This window comes from Ovis canadensis, chromosome 20 (genome assembly GCF_042477335.2).
Source record: "Ovis canadensis isolate MfBH-ARS-UI-01 breed Bighorn chromosome 20, ARS-UI_OviCan_v2, whole genome shotgun sequence".
Classification (NCBI taxonomy): Eukaryota; Metazoa; Chordata; class Mammalia; order Artiodactyla; family Bovidae; genus Ovis; species Ovis canadensis.
Window position 1 is genome coordinate 63683479 of NC_091264.1, and position 20462 is coordinate 63703940.

A 20462-nucleotide genomic window follows, 5' to 3' on the forward strand; every position below is an offset into this window, starting at 1 on the left:
TATGTGTATAGAGGGAGCCCCCGTCTACATACGTATAGTATGTATATACACGTGTAAAGACGGCAGCCTCCGTCTACATATGTACAGTATGTACATATATGTGGTATAGAGGGAGCCCCCGTCTACATATGCATAGTATGTGTATATATATGTGTATAGAGGGAGCCCCCGTCTACATATGTATAGTATATGTATATATATATGTGTATAGAGGGAGCCTCTGTCTACATATGTATAGTATGTGTGTATATATATGTGTATAGAGGGCAGCCCCCGTCTACATATGTATAGTATGTATATACACGTGTAAAGAGGGCAGCCCCCATCTACATATGTATAGTATGTATATATATGTGGTATAGAGGGAGCCCCCGTCTACATATGTACAGTATGTATATATATGTGTATACAGGGAGCCCCCGTCTACATATGCATAGTATGTATACACACGTGTAAAGAGGGCAGCCCCCCGTCCTGCAGCAGAGGCAGGATGACTGCCCTCCGCTCTCTCAGCTAATATTTACTCATGGTTGTTAATATTTACTCGTGGGTGAAAGGTCTGCAGGAGAATCTGAGCAGAACTGAAGCGTCTTCGAAGGTGGGGAGGGTACCTTAGCCAAGTCGGTTTCTAATGCACAGATGTTCAGGAAGGGGCTGTTCTGTGCCTCAACATATGCTGCTTCAGAACCCTAAGAGCTGCGTCAGCAGAGAGTCTGTTGAGTCTGTTTTCATTAAGATGACCTGGGTTTGCAGCTATTCCCACTGGTAAACACATTCAGGGAACCAGTCACTAAAATAAACCTGCCATTCATTTGAGCTTCTTTCAGTCCTTTTGCAGTGGGTAAAAAATTTTAAAACTGTATCATTACCTGCTGGGAGTAGGAATGCAGGTCATCACGTGAGCAAGCCATTGACGCTGGGCTTAAAACTGGAAGATCAGACCCTGGTGCTTTCAAGCTCCTCTCTGGGGAGGATGCCGCCTGGAGAGGGTGCTTTCAAGGGAATCACGTGGCTGAACAACCAAGATCACAGGGGCCAACCTGCTGACATCCCGCCAGCCATCTGAGAGCAGGGCTAACGCGCATGGCTGGCCCCTCTCGGGGGAGGGAAGGAGCAGCCAGGGGGGTCTCTCCTGTGACCACGGGGCCGAGGGCTCCGGTCTTGCTGACCAACAGGGACAAACTTCTCTTCCCGGGCACTGGCCCACGGCCCAACTCTCACCAGAAAGAAGGTTTCTGCTTTTCCTGTGCATGTGTTTTCATTATACTTTCCTCACGTATTCTTTTTTAAATTATTTTTTTATTTGGACCATTTTTTTTAAGTCTTTTACTGAATTTGTTACAATACTGCTTCTGTTCTATGGGTTTTTTGGCCACGAGGCATGTGGGATCTTAGCTTCCCAACTAGGGCTCGAAACCGAACCCCCTGCACCGGAAGGGCGAAGTCTTAAACATCAGACCCCAGGGAAGCTCCTCGATACACATTCTCGAGAACCCAGGAACTCGTTCCCATCCAGCGAGCACTGCGGGTCACAGGCCTCCTCTCGCCTGCACAGACCCTACGTAGTCCTCACTGTCTCAGCTGACCCCAGCACCCGCCGGCCCTCGCCACCTCTTGCCGTGCCTTCCTTTCACAGGCAGAATCATTCCCAGTCTTTGACTTCCCTTCCCAGGCCCCCGGGTCCCTTCTTGGACTAACGAAGCCCAGGTTCAACTACTGCGTGGGCTAAGTCTGCACCTAGCAGTCCATGCTGAAAACTGACCCCTGACCACCAGGACACAGGGCAAGAAGGGGGTTTAGCTGTCCACACGCCTCTCTGCTGCCAGGACAAACGCTTTCACTGGAGCCAGCCAGTTGCCCTGCCTCAGTGTGGCAGGGTGCCCTGCGGCCATCATCAACGCTGCCCCAAAGAGTGGGCATGTGTTCATCGGCGGTGGGGGATGAGGGTGAATGGAGGTCGACATCCCTACCCGGGGCACGAGCCTATGAAACAGCCCTCAACCTGGGCATTTCAGTGCCTGGGTGAGATTTTCCCTTCTTACCTTCCTCTTCTGCCCCTCTGATCTCATATCTTGCTTCTAATCAGAGCTCAGAGGGAACACATGTAAGGTAATTACTCCTGAGCACGCTGTGGAAGTGCTCATTGATTAGAAATCACTTTCAGAGGGAACACTGTTACACAAGAATTTTGATCAAAGCTGGATTATCACTTTGGTTCTTTGTCTCACCCACAGACACTTGCCCCCTCCTCCTGGAAGAGAATGCGTGTGTGCATGAAGGCAGATCATAAGGGAGCTGAGAGTTCTTCTTAGGGTGGAGCTACTCGTTTCGTTCATCAGTCTAAAATAAACATTTCTGCAAAAAGCCACTCATCAAGCCTTTTTCCCCCGAAGCCCATGCTCTGAGCTCATAACGGCACTGCCTTCAGTACCATCTCCCTGGGAGGAAGTCGAGCTCAGGGTGAGATGCTCTGTGCTGCAGGACGAGACCCAAGCAGGGTCAGAGTGAACGCGCCTGTCCAGGCTGCTGAGAGCGACTGTCGCAAGGATGCAGAGAGCCCTCTCAAGATGTGACCGGGCCGCGGGGGGCTCGGGGTACCCGATGCGTTTACCCGCAGGCCCATCTTCCTGTGTTGGACTCTTCAATGACGAGCACCTGCATGGTCCAGTGCCTTCAAGAACTGGCTTCTTTTAAGTTGTTCACAACTGTGCAAATTTACTCTCTTATCTTGCCCTGGAGGCCAGGCATCCAAGGTCGGCGACAGAAGCTGGAGGAAGATGCAAAGGAGGAAGTTCTATTTTTTTTTTTTTGACATTAAAAAAAGTCATCTTCCGTTCTTCCTGAAGTGCTAGGCTAGATTCTACATGCAGGGAGGGGCAAAGGCAGGATATATTATAAATCAACTCTCAGTGACTGCTTTAAAGTGAAAATACTTCGCTCAGAGTAAGAGTTTTATCTTGGAGTAAACTATCCTTAGCCCTTACTCCGATTAATCAGAAAGCTTAAACGACGGACAAGTGATTTTTAAAAAAGTCATATGAGGGATTCGTGTGACTCGGAAGCATATTATACATGGATTGTCCTGGATCAATTATAGCTCAAGCTTTAGCCTGCACTGTTCTTCACTTACAGTTTCCTATATAGGTATGTAAAGTATGTATTTTATACATGTGCGTGTTATAATCTGGGCTTCCCTGGTGGCTCAGATGGTTAAGAATGTAGCTGCAATGCAAGAGACCCGGGTTCAATCCCTAGGTCAGGAAGATCCCCTGGAGGAGGGGATGGCAACCCACTCCAGTATTCTTGCCTGGAGAGTCCCATGGACAGAGGAGCCTGGTGGGCTACAGCCATGGGGTCACAAACAGTCGGACATGACTGAAGTGACTTAGCATGCACACTTCATGGTGGGGAGGGGGAGAGACGGCCAACATCCAGATTTGATTTGGTTTTTCTGCAAGATATGAAGCAATGCAAGAGCTGCTGTGTCTCCTTTAAGTCCTGCCATGACCACCCAACAGCTGTGTGACCTCAGGCCAGTGACTTAAACTCTCCAAGCCTCAACCCTCCCACTGTACCAGCATATAAAACAGTAGCTTACACAGAACAGGTACTCAATAATTCATGTGTCTGCACGCACGTGCGCGCGCACCCTCCCACCCACCCACCCACACACACACACTCTCTCACCCTAATTAAATTGCCCACGTAGGATTATAAGAACAGACTTGAAAGACACACCGTCATGAACAAGCTCGACATTATCTTGGGGATATACCCTTTAAAAACTCAGTCCAAGAGTGAAGCGGAAAGCAGTAAAATGGAGCATGACTTTTTTTTTTTTTTTAAGGATTATTCAGAAACCCACCAGATGATTTGAGAGTTGATTAGAGACAAGTTATCTGGGGGAAGTACGTGACCCTTGGGCAGTCTGCTCGGAACAAGGGGAAGAAACCAAGTGAGGCTTCAGAGAGCCCTGCTCTAGCCCGATGCCCAGCCCGTAGCAGCAGACAGCGGCGCAGGCGCTGCCCGCGGCAGTGATGGTCAGGGACAGGCTGGTCCTCAGAGACCCTGCCTGACAGTCAGTGAAACCCACAAGTCCACAGACACCTCCCCACGGCCCTACACCTCATGGGCACCGTTCTCACGGACCCATCTGCAAATAAGGAATCAGACGTCCAGTAAAGAAGAGAGGGAAGGTAGGTCTGATACCCCATTTACAACATAACATGGCCTTTCCCAGGCACCCCAGAGCTTCCTACAGGCATCTGTGCAAATGGTTGGATGAACTCTGAGCCAGTTTATTCTACCTAAGCAAGAAGAACCAACCTACTTTGCATTCCTGAAAATCCCCAAAGATACTCCAAATACACCTGACGGGATTCCCAGGTGAGAACAAACCTTCACGAGTGCTCTAAATGCAGAGCACACACGTTATAATATTTCATGTGCAAATTCCAATAATGACCGAGAACAGTGCACGCACGCGTGCAACAGGATACCAACCACGACTGGACAGGAGACACGCAGACGGAGCGCCAGCTCCTGGGAGCACGTCCGCAGCCACACAAGCTGAAGGCATGTGTCACAATTAAAAGTTCAATCATTCTGCTTTTGTAAAAAAACAGCTGGATGTGCTTCTATGAACCTTCTTTCAATTTTAGACTTTTATGTCGCTGCTTTCAAGGTAGATTTATGACGCCAGGTTTTTAGATGACGAACCAGTGGCTTGTCCAGATGAGAGAGGAGGCAGGTGAAGATGCAGGTGAGAACAATGGCGCACACTCTCTAGAGAGATGTCGTGAGGAAGCGGGGTTTCATCCCCCGGTGCATGGCTCCGCAGGCAGCCTCACCACGGCACGTGCTGCCCAGGGAGGCCCCAGCGTGCCCAGTGCCCTCAGGTCCCTGCATGAGTCATCCGTTCATGCCACAGAGAATTTTATAAATTGGTGTAACAACAGATGTCTAAAATAGACATGTAATAGTTGATGTGCTCTGGAGACTACTTTATCATGAAATAGATTTTAAAACACCAATAGAGGATGGCAGAATTGTGCCACCTCGTAAAAATGACTGGTCTCCCTTGTTTCATGAACACTGACAGCAACGATCTTTCAGTCATCGCCATCACCAGATTGGCTGCGTGCTGAATTCCAAATCAGAAAACAAAGTGTTGGAATGAAGACTCTATAGGATCCACTTCTGGCCTGAATCTCACCTGAGTAACACAGACGCTGGGCCTGCCCCAGGATGGAAACCTCATCAGATACTGCCTTACAAACAGATGTGCTGGCTGCAAGGTCCGGCATTCCTTCCCATTTTCTCTATCAATAACGTCACTCCACCTGCATCCTAGAGCATTTATTGTGCTCAGATAAAAAATATATACTGCAACTTCTTACGGTGTTAAAAAAATTCCTTCTCAGATCTCAAAGCCCATCACATGTTTTTTTCTTTCATAATATCCTCAACTTTCTTTCCTGGTCTTCCAACCCAAAACAATCAGACCTTATGAAAGCAGCTCTGTCGTTCATTTTCATCAGGCAACTTAGATGTCTCCTATGAGCATGAGCCTAACTACACACATAACGCCACACACAAACTTTCCAGTGGGAAGCTGGGCCGCTCTTGGCGTGTAGTCAGTGCTTACAGATGAACAGCCAGCCCGAGGATTTCGCCACCACCACCAACAGTAGTTAAAACTATATACGTACGTGCCAGCCCCTGCAAAGGAACTTGTAGGGTAGGTTCTAACATTAATTCCGTTTTAAAGACAAACTCGGAGAGAGAGAGCAACTTAAGGTCCCACTGGTGACAAAGCCAAGCCCTGAACTCGGGGCAGCCGTGAGGGCCCGCAGCTGCTGCATGAGGCCTGCCGGCCCCGTGACACACAGTCCACTCCTCCCGGGACACGTCAAGAAACGAGACGGAATATGACGCAGCCACGCCCTGTATCCGCTGCAGGCCGGCTGAGCTCCAGGAACCACGAGCAGTTTCAGGAGGGCGACTGACACCCGTGAGGGCACCCCTCCGCTCACATCCATTGGGGACTGTTCAAACCTGCGTTTCCACCAAACACTCGCATGTGAAAGTTAACAGGAACGGTTGCCTTCTCTTTACTGGGGGACGGATGGAGACGCTGATTTTAAAAACAATGCAAAGGCCTAACTGATAAACAAATATAAAAGTTTAAAATTATTAATATCGCTTCTTTCAAACTTGAGTGTTCAAGTTTACTGATGATAAAGAAGCAAAACCTCCTTCTGACTACAATTATTAGTCGCTCAAGGCAGCATATCAACAGATCATAATAGCTATTTTTCACAGTTGCTTATGAGAGCGTCAGCACGACTGGATGTAATTTTAATTAAACAAATCTGCCGTTATGAGTACAATAACTGCCTTGCCATTTTTACATTATGGCACGAACTAAAAGAAAAAAAAATCCCCCTTGTATTGCAATAACCAGAAAACCTATTTAGTAAGTAAAAGTATGGTTAAAAATAGTATAACAGTATGATTACAATATATCAATGTGTAAAGTGGGTCCTACGTTACAGAGTCGGACTTTACCCTGCACCTGGTCTAGCCACTGGACAAGCAGAGCGGCCTGCAGGGGGACGTCCAGGCCGGAAGGGGGGCTCCATGCCAGGGGTGGGGCATAAAGAAGGCATTACCACCACCCCTGGGGGACCCTGCTGAAACCTCTAAGACACACCTGATTCCTGAGAAACACTTGCTCTGCTTCGAAGGTTGAAGGGACCTTGAATTTTGGTTTCCTACTATTAGGATTTTTCCATCTTGAATATCTGTATTGATCTCCTTTACTTAAATAAAGCCAAGAATAGCTTCTGTTCAGACTAGGCTTCTCGAGGGCTTGGTCTGTTTAATACTGCCAGCTATATTCCTGCGGCAGACCTGAGTTGACATGATTTGGGATTCATGTTTAAATAGGTTTTCTTGCCGGAGGAATCCTGAAGGGGAGAGGTTCAATATATAGGCATCCATTGACTGAATCTAGGTCAGAAACAATCACATCCTAAACATAACCGAGTCTTCCCTGCTTTCCTTGCCACACGTCCCTCCCACTTCCGTCCTCCCGTCCGCTCGTCCGCTCACCGTGGGACGGCTGTTTCGGGTTTGGGAGGTGAGTGGAGGTGTGCAGACGACTGCTAGAACCCTGTCCCCCAGGCGGACCCGCCACCATCTGGAGGAGGCCACCCCCACAAGCGGCGCGCAGACCCTTGCTGCACAGACACACCGGGAGGACGTGAGGCCTGACCTTCGGGTGCCATTTCAAGAAATGCTGATCGAAGTATCATTTAAATTCTAAATCCTGCTCATATGCTTAGGTCCTAGTTTTCAGGCCATCCCTTTTCCTGAGCTGAATACACTGACTGCAGCCCTTTAAATGAATCTGAGGAGGCTTGTGTTCGGAGGACCACCCGGCGCCCGGTGGCGGGTTGCTAACCACCACGTCCGTACAGCCTCTGCTTCCGGAGCAGGTCCTCCAGCGGTCTCACTCGATCCTTTAAGTGAACCAAGCAGAGAAAGAAAACAAACAGGGGTGACGGGAAAGGGAAACTTCCTGCAGCTTCAGAGGGAACGGCCAGACGCACGCTCCGAAGGGTGGGCCTGGGGGCGGACACAGCCCCTGGTGCTCTGGGGAGTCCGTCCCCTTCAGCCCCTGGTTCTCTCGGGAGTCCATCTACCCTCAGCCCCTGGTTCTCTCTGGAGTCCGCCCCCCTCAGCCCCTGGTCCTCTCAGGAGTCCGTCCCCCTCAGCCCCTGGTTCTCCCTCAGCCCCTGGTTCTCTCTGGAGTCCGTCTACCCTCAGCCCCTGGTTCTCTCTGGTCCGCCCCCCTCAGCCCCTGGTCCTCTCAGGAGTCCGTCCCCCTCAGCCCCTGGTCCTCTCAGGAGTCCGTCCCCCTCAGCCCCTGGTTCTCCCTCAGCCCCTGGTTCTCTGTGATCCGTCCACCCTCAGCCCCTGGTTCTCTCTGTGGTCCATCCCCCTCAGCCCCTGGTTCACCCTCAGCCCCTGGTTCTCTGTGGTCAGCCCCCCTCAGCCCCTGGTTCTCTCTGGTCCGTCCTCCTCAGCACCTGGTTCTCTCAGGAGTCCGTCTCCTTCAGCCCCTGGTTCTCTGTGATCCGTCCACCCTCAGCCCATGGTTCTCTCGGGAGTCCGTCCCCCTCAGCCCCTGGTTCACCCTCAGCCCCTGGTTCTCTGTGGTCCGCCCCCCTCAGCCCATGGTTCTCTCTGGTCCGTCCTCCTCAGCACCTGGTTCTCTCAGGAGTCCGTCTCCTTCAGCCCCTGGTTCTCTCAGGAGTCCGTCTCCTTCAGCCCCTGGTTCTCCCTCAGCCCCTGGTTCTCTGTGATCCGTCCACCCTCAGCCCATGGTTCTCTCGGGAGTCCGTCCCCCTCAGCCCCTGGTTCACCCTCAGCCCCTGGTTCTCTGTGGTCCGACCCCCTCAGCCCATGGTTCTCTCTGTAGTGTGTCCACCCTCAGCGTGTCCATGACATCACACATCCTCTCATCACGAACACTTGTGGAATAAATGTAAGCGAAGGGACGGGGACGAAAGGTGAAGAAACCAGATGGTCCGAAAGGTTTTCTGAACCGCAGTTTCCACAGCCCCTCGGGAGACCCTGGTACCGCCTCCTGGACTCCATGGTGGTCCTGGCGGCGGCTCCTCCTGTGCTTCCGGCACCACTGCTGCTCGGGCCGTCCGTCTGAACTCCGCCCTCCCTCTCTCCACCCCCGAGGTCTTCCCTGGGACTCTCCCCTCGTCCCCTTCTCCTGTTCTAGAACTTACTGGGGTTCTAGTCCGTCCCGGGGGGCTCTCCCGTCAGCTGGGCTGTGTGTCACCTCTCAGCCCAAGAGGCACAAAATAATCAAATCGCCTCCTCCAAAGGCCGCTCCCTCCTCCCCTCCCTCTGGCCTGGTTGGCCTCTGTGCTCCGGGTCCCAACAGACCCAGGAGCTGTGTTTCCTCCCCTTACCCCCTGCTCTCTCCCTGGAACGGGCTCACCTTCCCATAGATTCGGACCCTGAATGTCTCCCCCACCAGCCAGCTTCTTCCCACAAGGCTCTAGCCCCCTTCTCAGCAAGGACTCATCTCCTCTCACTCAGACTATGCATACATGCTTCTACTGGGCTGGCCAAAAAGTTCATTTGGGTTTTGCCACAACATGGTACAGGAACTCCTAAACAAACTTTCTGGCCAACCCAATACATCTTTTTCCCATGACCAACCTCACCCCTGGCCAACACGGTCGCCACAGGCAAGATGGAAAATCCTTCATAAACTGCAACAGGTGAACCAGCTCAGTGACTTCCCACGTGCTCCACGAGAGAGTCCACATTTTTATAAGGGAGTTCAGGGCCTTTCCCCCAGGCCCATGCGCCCTACATGCTGGTCAGTCTGAACTCCTCTCCCACCTCTGTCTTCTAGTCTTTGGCAAGCCACCCACTCTGCCCTGGCCCCGTTTGCCTTCAAGACTCCACTGAACCACGATCTGCAAAGCTGCTTGAGCATTTAAGGCAAAGGGAGACGCGGCCCATCTTTGAAACCACAGTGGTGCCCCGCTCCTCCAAGGCCCCTGACGGCTCGTGGTCTGCAAACATCGTCTGCACAGACCTGCTATCACACCGCGAGCTGCTTGAGGACAGGCGCTCGTGTCTAAAAATCGCTCTGATATTTCTGGACCACGAGACTCACACACAGCGCAGTGGTTCCCCTGCAGTAAGCGTTCAGTGCAGGTTCCCTGGAACGAACACATCACACCTAGACGGCGTTCATTTTTAGCCACTCCAGCTCAGAGGAGAAGAACCAAAAAAACCTGAGAGCCCAAGGCAGCCACAGCTCCGCTCCTGCCGCTTCACGCCCCCGACCAGGACGCTGCTGCTCCAGCCTGCTTCCTCTGCCTTCTTGCCCGCTTCCAGGGCCCAAACCTTCTGGAACTCGTCTCATCTCCAGTAATGGAAACCCACGTCCAAGGACCTTACATACCTGGAGTTACTCTGGCTTGTGGGGTCTGAGGAAGGACCGGGGAAAGGTCGGTGCAGCCAGGGCCCTGCACGCACGGTGGACCAGGACCCGCCCCCACCGGCACCCGCCTTCCTTCTCGCCGCTTCCTCCGCTCGCTCTCTGTCCTCTCTGCCCTCTCCACCGCAGGAAACATGGCCAGCGACGGTTCCTGGCAAGACCCCTCTCCGCTCAAGCTCTCTCTAGTTTTCCACCCAAACAAGATGGAGAAGAGGCCCATCGGCCCAGCCTTGTGAGGTGCTCCTCTCTGGACCAGTCGGCCGGGTCTAGGGGCAGAGTCCCACTGGACCACTGCAGCAGCTGCCCTGTCGAGACAGCGTGCGGGGAGGCAGGGGCTTCCGGGAAGGGGGCCGGGGCTTCCAGAAAAGGGAGGCAGGGGCTTCCAAAAAAGGGAGGCAGGGGCTTCGAGGAAAGGGGGCCGGGGCTTCCAGAAAAGGGAGGCAGGGGCTTGACGGAAAGGGAAGCCAGGGCCCACTTCGCCTGCCACCCTGGGCAGGACAGTGCGGGGCATCAAGGTTTGGGAGCTCCACTCTCAAGAGGTGGGAAGCTTCTCCACCTTCCCTGAGCAGACAGCTTTTCTCTTCACGTCATCTTCATAGACGTTCCTTGTTCCTCGCATTACGGGAAACAGACGTACACGTGAACCTGCCCTAATGTGACTCCTTGAATTTCTCTCCTGCCTTGTGATTGCTCCTCTTCCAATCAGAAGAGGGGTTTCCTAGGTAACCGTGGATAATCTGCATACTTCTAACCCCGCCCCCCCCCCTGCCCCGCCCAGCCATCAGCTTCCTGATCCTGGGAGCTCAGAGTTTCAAAATATATTTTATAAAGGATATGACCAACCTTCTTCACAAAACTCCCCCTACCCCCTTTCTTTCCTTCCTTTTCTCTATCTGAACATTTGGTCCAAATCACACTATTTTTAAACCAGTGGTTTACTTATATCCCAACTTATTGCAACCTAATTCTTGTTTCTATATAGCAATCCACACCACACTTTTCTCTCCTGTAAGAAAAGAAACTGTCGTAACTGAGATGTAAAGTTTTGGTCATTTACGTAGAATATGTTACCAACTGGGGTGTGTTTTTGGTCTACATGGAAAGAGGTGTCAGTTATATCCTGAAAAAAAAAGAGATTTTCTTTTTCTTTACAGTGAATTAATTTCATCAAAATTTCTTGAGTACTTTGTTATAAATGCCAAAGAGAGTAGAAAGTTCAAGACCTAGTGCTTGACACTGATTTACAGTGCAAGGATGGAAAAATGTATAAATATAAGGCAATGGAGCAGTTGCTAAAACAGAAGAATGTGCTAGAAACACTTCTACTATAACCACAGAATTTCAAAACTTGCACACTGGTTGCACTACTAGACAGACAATCCAGGAGAAATTACCACATTTAATGAAAGTCAGGATAAGAGATGGATTTCCCTGGTGGCTCAGATGGTAAAGAATCTGCCTGCAATGTGGGAGACCTGGGCTTGATCCCTGGGTTGCGAAGATCCCCTGTAGGAGGGCATGGCAACCCACTCCAGTATTCTTGCCTGGAGAATCCCATGAACAGGGGAGCCTGGTGGGCTACAGTTCACGGGGCTGCAAAGAATCAGACATGACTGGGTGACTATGCATAGCACAGGGTAAGAGATTATTCTGGTAAACCTTCGCGTACACATCGAGACCACATCTGTCGTCTCTGGTACAGATATTTCACCGGCCTAATTTCCAAGGCTAGGGTCCTTCCTCACCTTACTATTGCCACTTCCTTCAAGGATCAGGTGAGGACTAAGAACAGTGGCCACATCTCTCAAACACAGACGCCAAGCACTTCTGTGAAGTGTTCTTTCTCCTCTGAGAAATACTACACGAGACATCCTACAAAACAGTTCTGGAAGGCGACTGGCATTTTGTGGATTTTGTCCTTATCCCTGAATTGTGCATGCATGGAAAAGACGTCTGTGTAAACAAGACTTAGGACCGACCCGGAATCCCCAGTTCTTGTTTGCTGCATAACCGGAAGGGAAAAGACCAGGGCAGGGCGTGGGGGAGGGTCTCTGCGCGGCCGGTGGGGAGACTGGGCTCAGACAGAGGTGACGAGCATGGCAACACCAGTGGGTAGCCCAGCTGTGCACAAGCCGGGACACGCAGGGCACCACAGGGCTCCACAGCTCGACGGTGTGCCGGCCGGGGCCGTGCAGGACTGCCAATGCCCGGCCAGGAGCCGCGGGGACGCGATGCAGTCACACCACATTCAGTGGAGTGAGCTGGTTTGTGAACACGAATAAGACACCCTCTGGGGCTTCCAGAACACCCCGAGGGGGCTCTGCTGGAGACAGAGGCGTGTGAGCAGGTGGGCGGAGACCCTGGGGACGGTGGGACGGAAGCCCCTTCGCTTGCATCCCCAGCGTCTGAGTCACAAGAGACCCCGTGATGGGGACGCCCTCGCCTGCACTGCGCTGCCCTGGGACGTCCTTGTCTCCTTCACGGGACTCTCAGGACACTCTACCTTGCTGTCTCCTCACTAGACCCGAGTCAAATTCCTTCGATGATAACACCCTCTCTGGCTCCAAACTACACCTAAACAAATGATCACGGTGATGCTATGGACTACTAAAACGAAGCGGAACAAACAGAGACAGAAGCTCCCACACACACCGGCTGTTTCCACCGGGTTTTCTAACTCCCCCGTTCCCCGTGTCCCCCTAGCCTCGCGTCTCAGATTCTGCCCCGTTCTGGACTCAGAACCAGACTCCGCCTCTGACAGTGGGGCCCGCAGAAGCCCTGGGCCAGCAGTGCTCAGCAGAACATGCAGACTGTCCTGCAAGGATTCTGCCCCAACATCTGGGGCTCCGACCCCAGCAGCGGCCTCCACGCTCCCCCAGGCCAGCCTGAGCTGGGCTCCCCTCCACACTTGCCTGGATGGCTGTCCCAAAGCCCAGCTCCTCTGTGACCGCCGGTCTGCCCTGCTGCACACCTCCACCTGCTGCCGGGCCCGCTACCAACACCCCAAAGGCAGACGCCTAGACGGCGGGACCACTGGGCCCACCTGTGCCCATCACTGGTCCTTCCCCCTGGAGGGGCCCCTCCTCCCGGGCATGGCTGCCCCCTGCCTTCTTTGGTGCATCCTCCTGACTGCTCCCTCCACTGCTGGAGCCTCAGACTGACCAAGTTGAGGAAAACAAGTCGCCAGAAGACACTGGAGTCAGCTGCCTGGAGCCGCCCTAGCCGGCAGGTCTTGGCCCAGCCCAGGGGTAACACTGAAGCCCAGAGGCGCTGGGGGCACAAGAGGCTTGATGGCTTTTCAGGAGGCCAGACAGGAGAGGCCCAGGTCTGCGGGGCATCTCTGCTGCTCGGAGATCTGAAGTTGACTCAAAAAGGTCTCACCAGTATATCGCGGAGACTTCCTTACAAATACAGACCCATCCTTAGAGACTCAGCTCCCGACTCTCTAGTGAGGGTAAGGGTGTGGTGATGCTCTGTACAATTCTGAGGCAGCATTTGGACTCATGCACCTTGTGGTCACCAGGACAACATCACTGACTCCTGAGGACTGCGGCACATGGGGCCCGAGTCTCTGTGGGGTGTAAAAAGGGAGGTGACAGACAAGGGGACTGGCGGTGGGGGGCTGACTCCCACCGCGGCCCCTGGGCACTCATCTGGGTAGTAGCCAGTGGAAAGAAGTGACCCTGTGAACTGAGATAACAACTTTAAAGACCCAGCGATGGAAAGCCTTTCTCATAACTGGCCCCCATGATGGGGGAGAGGGGAGTTCTGCTCCTCACTCCATCCCTGCAAGCAAGACAAGAGACCTCCTGTCCCCACACATGCTGCCCTAGGTGCAGGTCTTAACCTGCGTCCCTCTGATCGATACTGTGGGGGTGAGACCAGGCACCATGAAGGGGTGTGAGGCACCCTTACCTGCGTCTTGGGAAGAGGGCATTCAGTCCCCACCCTTACAAAAAGGTGCACAAGGTGCCAACCACAGACACTGCTGAAGAACTCCCTGAAAAGTGCCAACGGCAAGTTCTAAAGGAGAGAGGCGCTTCCTGGTTAGCTTCCACAAGGGCGCGGGGTGGTGTGGCAGGCGGCTGGGGATGGGACCCTACTGGCCGGGCGCCTGACCCCTGGCCCCGCCTCCCCGGCGTCCAGGAGGCGCTCGGTCCCTCCCTGCTCTGTGCAGGGCTGCTCCTCTGGGGTCAGGTCAGCCTGCAGGGGACCCCCAAGAATCCTTCTGCAAATGGCGAGGTCCTGGGGGACGCGGCGGAAGAGGGGGGTTCGGGGACTGAACTAACTGTGTTCTATAGTGTCTCCCGCTGGGGGCCAACGGGGCCGCTCTGTGGTAGCGACAGAATGCACCCCTCCCTGGCTGCTTTAGAAAGAAGGCTTGGGGACGGAGGGGAGGGAAGGGGTCGGGGGAAAGAAATGCCAGGCTAAAAATGATTTCTCTGAACTGCTTTCTGGGCTGTCTGAACCACAACAATAGGCGTTCTCATACTCATGCCACCAGCCTTGCGATGAAAACGAGGGAAGGGCGAGCAGCCAGCGGGGTTCTGAGGCCATCTCCTTGGCACTGCGCGCTATTTCAAGGGGACGCGTCTCCTGACACGCTCTCCCAAGATTAGCTGGGGCAGGCTTCTCACTGCTGGCCCATCTTTAAGTGCCGGTAACTGCGCTTACTCGGCTCTGTCTAGAAAAATGACCAGAGAGGTCAGCCCCCTGCTGGCACTGCCCGCAGCATCGCCCTGGCATACAGCCCGGAGCCCAGTCCTGTGGATGACAGAGCCTGGCCTGCCAGCATCCACGCCACTGGATGAAGTATTTGTTTTTTTTTTTTTCTTTCTGATTAAAATTTTACTCCTCAAGTTGCGGGAAGACCAGGCTCCATTTCAGAACGGCATGCGATATGGACTCTCACTCTCTTCCCTCTAGAATCAGCTTCATCATCTGGACCGACCGCCAGACCCAAGCGGACTCGCTGTCCTGAGGTCGTCCTCTGTCTTACAGAAACCAGATGGGTTGACTGTGGAAGTTACGGGTTGATACTCGACCACCTAGCAATTAGTTTAGAAACCGGCGGTTTTCAAAGCATGTCACACAGGGGGGCTCATCTTGTGTTTGCGGCAACCACTGAAAGACGGTATCCGAGCTCTCAAGTGGGCAAAGGAGGGGACTGCGGCCCGGTGGCGCGGGACCAGGTATTAGGACGCAGAGAGGCGGGAACAGGGCGCCCGACTCCCAGCCCTTTCCAGACCACATGGTCTCCCCTTCCAACACAATAAACCGCCTCCGGTCTTGGAATAAAAGCTCCTCTAGGGAGGGAGGGAGGGTGGATAGGCACCCACCAGCCACAAGGCAGTGAGCCTCCCTCCACCCCTGAGAACACTGAGGGTGGGTGGAGGGAGGCACAGGCCATGGTCCCCTGCGGAGCCTGCATCAGGGGGCCCGCAGGTGAAGACTAGAACGCGACTGAGCCAGCAGCCAGGGGCAAGCTGGGAGTCCCGCAGGTGGAGGCGGCCGGGGAGGAGGAGGGGAGGGGAGGAGCGGGAGGAGGACAGCAGTGTCCCTGTGCCAGTTCTGAAACTGTGCAGTGAGCCCCTCTGCTGAAGATGCTCTTGCCTGGAAGAGGGGGCCAGGCGGTTTAGGGCGGCCCCCGCTATTAAATCAACGATAGGTTCTCGAACCAATGGCAGCTCGTCCACAGCCTGCTCAGACCCCAGGAAGTGGCCTGGTGCACAGGGCTCCGCCCAGCGTGTGGGGTGACTGTTTGCTCAGTGAGCCTGCCTCCCCTCAGAACTGGTGCTGGCATCAGAGAGAGGACGAGCTGGAAGAGCCTTGGGCTGAGGCAGCGAGGGGCGGAGAGTGGCTGTGTGTTTAACTGTGGGAGGCGCTGAGATGCGGAGGGTCTCTGGCCTCAGACCTGCCTTGGTCTGCGCAGCCTTCAGCCCTGACTCAGGCTCACCCTAAATAAATCCCTTTGTCCTGAGGAGTCACCATGAGGGACTCTGTCCTGATGACAAAGCAGCCTAACAACCCAGAGGTGTTTTTACAGAAGCTGAAGGTCTCCACCAAAGGGCGCTGACTCCCATTAATCGGGACTGGGGAGGCGTGTCACTCACAAGATGTCAAAGGGAGCCCCCAGCTCAGCCCTCAACCTCGTGCAAAGAGCTGGTTGTGAACACCCAATGCATTCAAATATGAGGGACAAAAAGCAATCACACGCACACCACTGAAGCACCAACTGAAATACAGGGGAGGAAAAAAAAGGGAAACGGCAGAAAAACTGACGGGAAGTCAGAGAAAAATGCTGCCATTGGGTCAAATGACATTTCTGGCCAAGTATTTTGCAGTGAATTTTAAAAACCAAACGAAGCAATTTATCTAAGAAGGAAAAATCACAAAGCAGAAATGACTTTGGGAAGAGACAGGAAGAAAACAGAACTGGAATATGAGCTTGAAGAACTCAGAAAAGGTGGATGTGGGACAGAATACCTGAATGTGGGCAAGAAGGGGCCCAGGAGATGGGGGTGGGGGAGAAGGTGAGGGTGGGGGGGCACCCAGACCAAGTGGAGAGAGAGATTTTTCAAACATCAGACGGAAAAATAGCAGCCCGAGGCATCGGACAAAGGAGGGCTGGAGGGCATGTGCGGATCCCCAAGGGCGGGATCAGGAGAGAGCCTTGCTGATACGATCCAAGAAAACTTTGCCAAGACTCGGGAGGAAGCAAACCTTGATTAGAGAGAGACAAGGGTTCACAGAGTAGCAAGAGCAGGTCGCAACCGAGAGGGATCCTCACACGGTTATTAAACTTTGAAGACAAAGAATTCTTTAGGAAGAAAGAAAAAAAGATCAAGCCTGGCCTCAGACTTCTTTACATCAACTTCAACTTGAGAAGACAACTGAGCAACATTTACGAGACCCTGCTCCCCCCAAAAATGGGCGAGCCAAGGACCTGAAACCCAACCAGGCTGCCAGGTAAGTACTGACATGAACGGAGACACAGAGCTGAGTGTGCAGATGCTTGGGGAACACCGCCTCCCCCAGTCCCTGAGCACACTGCCAGTCGCACACAGAGCTCCTGGGGCGCAACAGGGTCTTGGCATGTGGTATGTGCTTGATAAACGTTCACTGAGAGTCCAACAAAACAGCTTTCGTGCCACAAACTGCTCTCTCGGCTTCATTTCCTCGGTACCCAGAATGTGAGCGGGTAAGAAATCACTTCCCGAAACAACACTGGAAAACGCCAAGATCTTTAAAACCTTCTGTTTCAAATCCTTTGTTTGCTAAGGCAGGAAAGGTGAAAACCGCATCTTAGAAAGATTTTCAGAAAGTACTGACATAAAAGAGTTTTCTGATATGCTGAAGGTTCGCTATAAATGCAGACCACATTTGTCTCTTACACACCACATCGCAGCAAACCTCTGTTACACGCTCCCACATGCCATTTGTCACACAGAAACAGAAAAGGACAAGCCAGAGAGGGTTTGTTTTTTTTAAAACTTACTTTGGATGTTCGAACTTGTCTATAAGATCAACTTTTTCCACCAGGTCTCCTCCAATTGTTCGGACTAAGTCATAGAAATCATTCTCCGTGTAGTTCTCGCGAGGCAGCCAGAAGGAGATGTCGTTGATCACAGCAGGGTATTTGCTAAGAGGCTAACGAAACGAGAGAAGAAAAGATACTGATTTGTTAGTTGGATGTCAATGTTTGAGTGTTTTCAGGGCAAGTTTCACTTGGGCTAGTCAGAAAATGCTGGCAAGACACTGCTTCAGCACTTGAATGTTCAGGAGCAAAACAAACTTAAAAGATAAGTCAGTATCCAAAATTAGCAAATTCCCCTGTGAATATTATAGATCCTTATCACATTCTGTGTAACGTTACCATATATTATATTTATATTGTCATTAATGTTCAATTTAGTATAAAGCAATTTGAATACATCATACTTCATTTTTTTTTCCCATTTGAAAACTAGAGGAGAAAAGTTCACATCCAATTAACAAGCAATTCATTAACTTCCTGTGATACTTTCAGGAAGCCATTTTAATAGAGAAATAAGTAAGGGCCTGTCAGAATTGATATTTCAATTAGTAATGTCATTATTTGTTAGTATTTCTAATTATTAAGGGAATACTTCTAATTGTTAATTATGTAGGGAGTTATTTTTCAAATTATGCTTCTAAGGATGTGATAGACACAAATGTAGCCATTCCTCCAATTTATCCCCCTCTTTTCCCAGTTTATTAGGGGTCACTAACTAGTTCATAATATTGGATACATATTTAAAATTAGGTATTTTTAGAAGTTATCACATTTGTTTACACAGCTTAAATACATACATCATAAATACATATCTATGTATTACTCATATATATACACATAGACATAGATAGTCATGATGGAAGTCTGTAAGTTACTTCCACAATAAAAAATGTCTCCTAAAATGTTTCATTATATACCTATGAAATCTATACAACTAAGGAAATATCTACTAAAGCTATAAATTTGTTAGAAGAACAAGTTTATAAATCGATTTACACTAAGCCTGATATCACTATAAACCCACTGATGAATCACTGATTTGAGAAAGTATAAAACTTTTTAAACAGAAAAACCTCTGAAGAACCAAGTACTCAAACATAAATGATCTCAACTTGCAATGTCAACAAAGCTGTCAAACAAAAGCATTGGTTCGGAACACGCATTTCAAACGAACATAACAGAGCTACCACCCGGGTGCTCCTGAAGGAAGTACCACCGCTCCTGAAAAACATCTTGTTTTTTTCAGAGCTGAGATGCTGTGATAAACAATCTGCAGGTTAAGATAACAATGCGAGATGAAGGGAGATGGCTGGTTACACAGTGCTTTTCCTTTGAATGGCGCCCTTTTGCCACTTCTAGAGAACATGGGGATTTAGAGGAATTAGTTAGGAGGCAGGGGTTGTCAGGAATAAGCATGAAATCTCTTCCACGACAGACATGGGAGGAGGCACTGGTTTCAGGAGTCTAAGAACAACAGTCAACATGACCAGAATGTAAGACACTACAAAATATAGCGTTTATATTACCATAAATACAGGTGTTAAACCATGGAGGAAAACCCAGACCTTTGCATTGCAAACCTAGTTCACCCTAACAAGAGGTAGCAAGTTTAAAGCCTCGACGGCAGGTGCCTTGCGAGCTTGGCAAGTGTAGAACTCGAGGCTTTCACAGCTCCTGATGGCTCACCCTCTCTCTCTTGCCTCTCTTCCTGCAGGTGAACATCTTTTCTTTCCTCTCCAGTGAAAGCATGTGGGAGGCAGACTCCAGAACTGACCTGGCTGAGACACCCCCACGTAGACCACCTGATGAGGCTGAGACTGCAGGGTCACTGTGTCTCCGCCCAGCTGTGCCCTTTAGCAATGATAACACGTGTGCCGTCGGGCAGAGCTGCTTCTGCACCAGGAATCTGTCTTTTCTTCCCGGCCGCATGGAGGCTTTCTTCTTAAGCTTGGAGGTTCTAATGAGGCTGGGCCTGCGCTCGTCTTGGTTTATTCTGCTCAGGACTCAACGTGTGCCTTCACCCACACGGTTCACGTCTCCATCCATGTTGGAAAATTCCAGCCAAGACCCCTGTTTTTCTCTTCGGGAACCCCAGTGCTCCGCGTTGCAGGGCTTCTCAATCTACCTTCCATTTCTCTTAACTGACTGATTACAGGTTTTTAATCTTTAGGCATTTGTGCTGTGTGTAATTCTTTAGTCACAGCCTCTGAGTTACTCATTCGCCTTTCAACTGACTTCTGGTCTCATCTGTTTCTCTTTTTTTTAAATCTCTATTTCAGAATCTATTATTCATTTCTAATATTTCTAATTTCTTTTCCCCATAAGTATTTACACTTCATTTTTTGACTTTTATTCAGAATTTCCTCTTCTTCATCATGGTCTTGAAGAACTAAAAAGCCTCTTTATGAAAGTTAAAGAGGAGAGTGAAAAAGCTGGCTTAAAGCTCAGAAAACGAAGATCATGGCATCTGGTCCCATCACTTCATGGCAAATAGATGGGAAACAGTGGAAACAGTGGCTGACTTTATTTTGGGGGGCTCCAAAATCACTGCAGATGGTGACTGCAGCCATGAAATTAAAAGACACTTACTCCTTAGAAGGAAAGTTATGACAAACCTAGACAGCATATTCAAAAGCAGAGACATTACTTTGCCAACAGGGGTCCGTCTAGTCAACACTATGGTTTTTCCTGTGGTCATGTATGGATGTGAGAGTTGGACTATAAAGAAAGCTAAGCACTGAAGAATTGATGTTTTTGAAGTGTGGTGTTGGAGAAGACTCTTGAGAGTCCCTTGGACTGCAAGATGCAACCAGTCCATCCTAAAGGAGATCAGTCCTGGGTGTTCATTGGAAGGACTGATGGTGAAGCTGAAACTCCAGTACT

At 51.1% G+C, this 20462-nt stretch overlaps 1 protein-coding gene across 11 annotated transcripts in view; it reads right to left on the bottom strand.

Annotated features, from left to right (window-relative positions):
• Window positions 1–20462, bottom strand: part of FARS2 (phenylalanyl-tRNA synthetase 2, mitochondrial) — a 302144-nt gene that overhangs the window by 90834 nt on the left and 190848 nt on the right. For all 11 annotated transcript variants that reach the window (XM_069562904.1, XM_069562905.1, XM_069562902.1 and 8 more), the window contains one exon: window positions 17541–17692. In XM_069562904.1, coding sequence (XP_069419005.1) covers window positions 17541–17692 — 152 coding nt within the window. The remainder of the gene's footprint in view (window positions 1–17540; window positions 17693–20462) is intronic.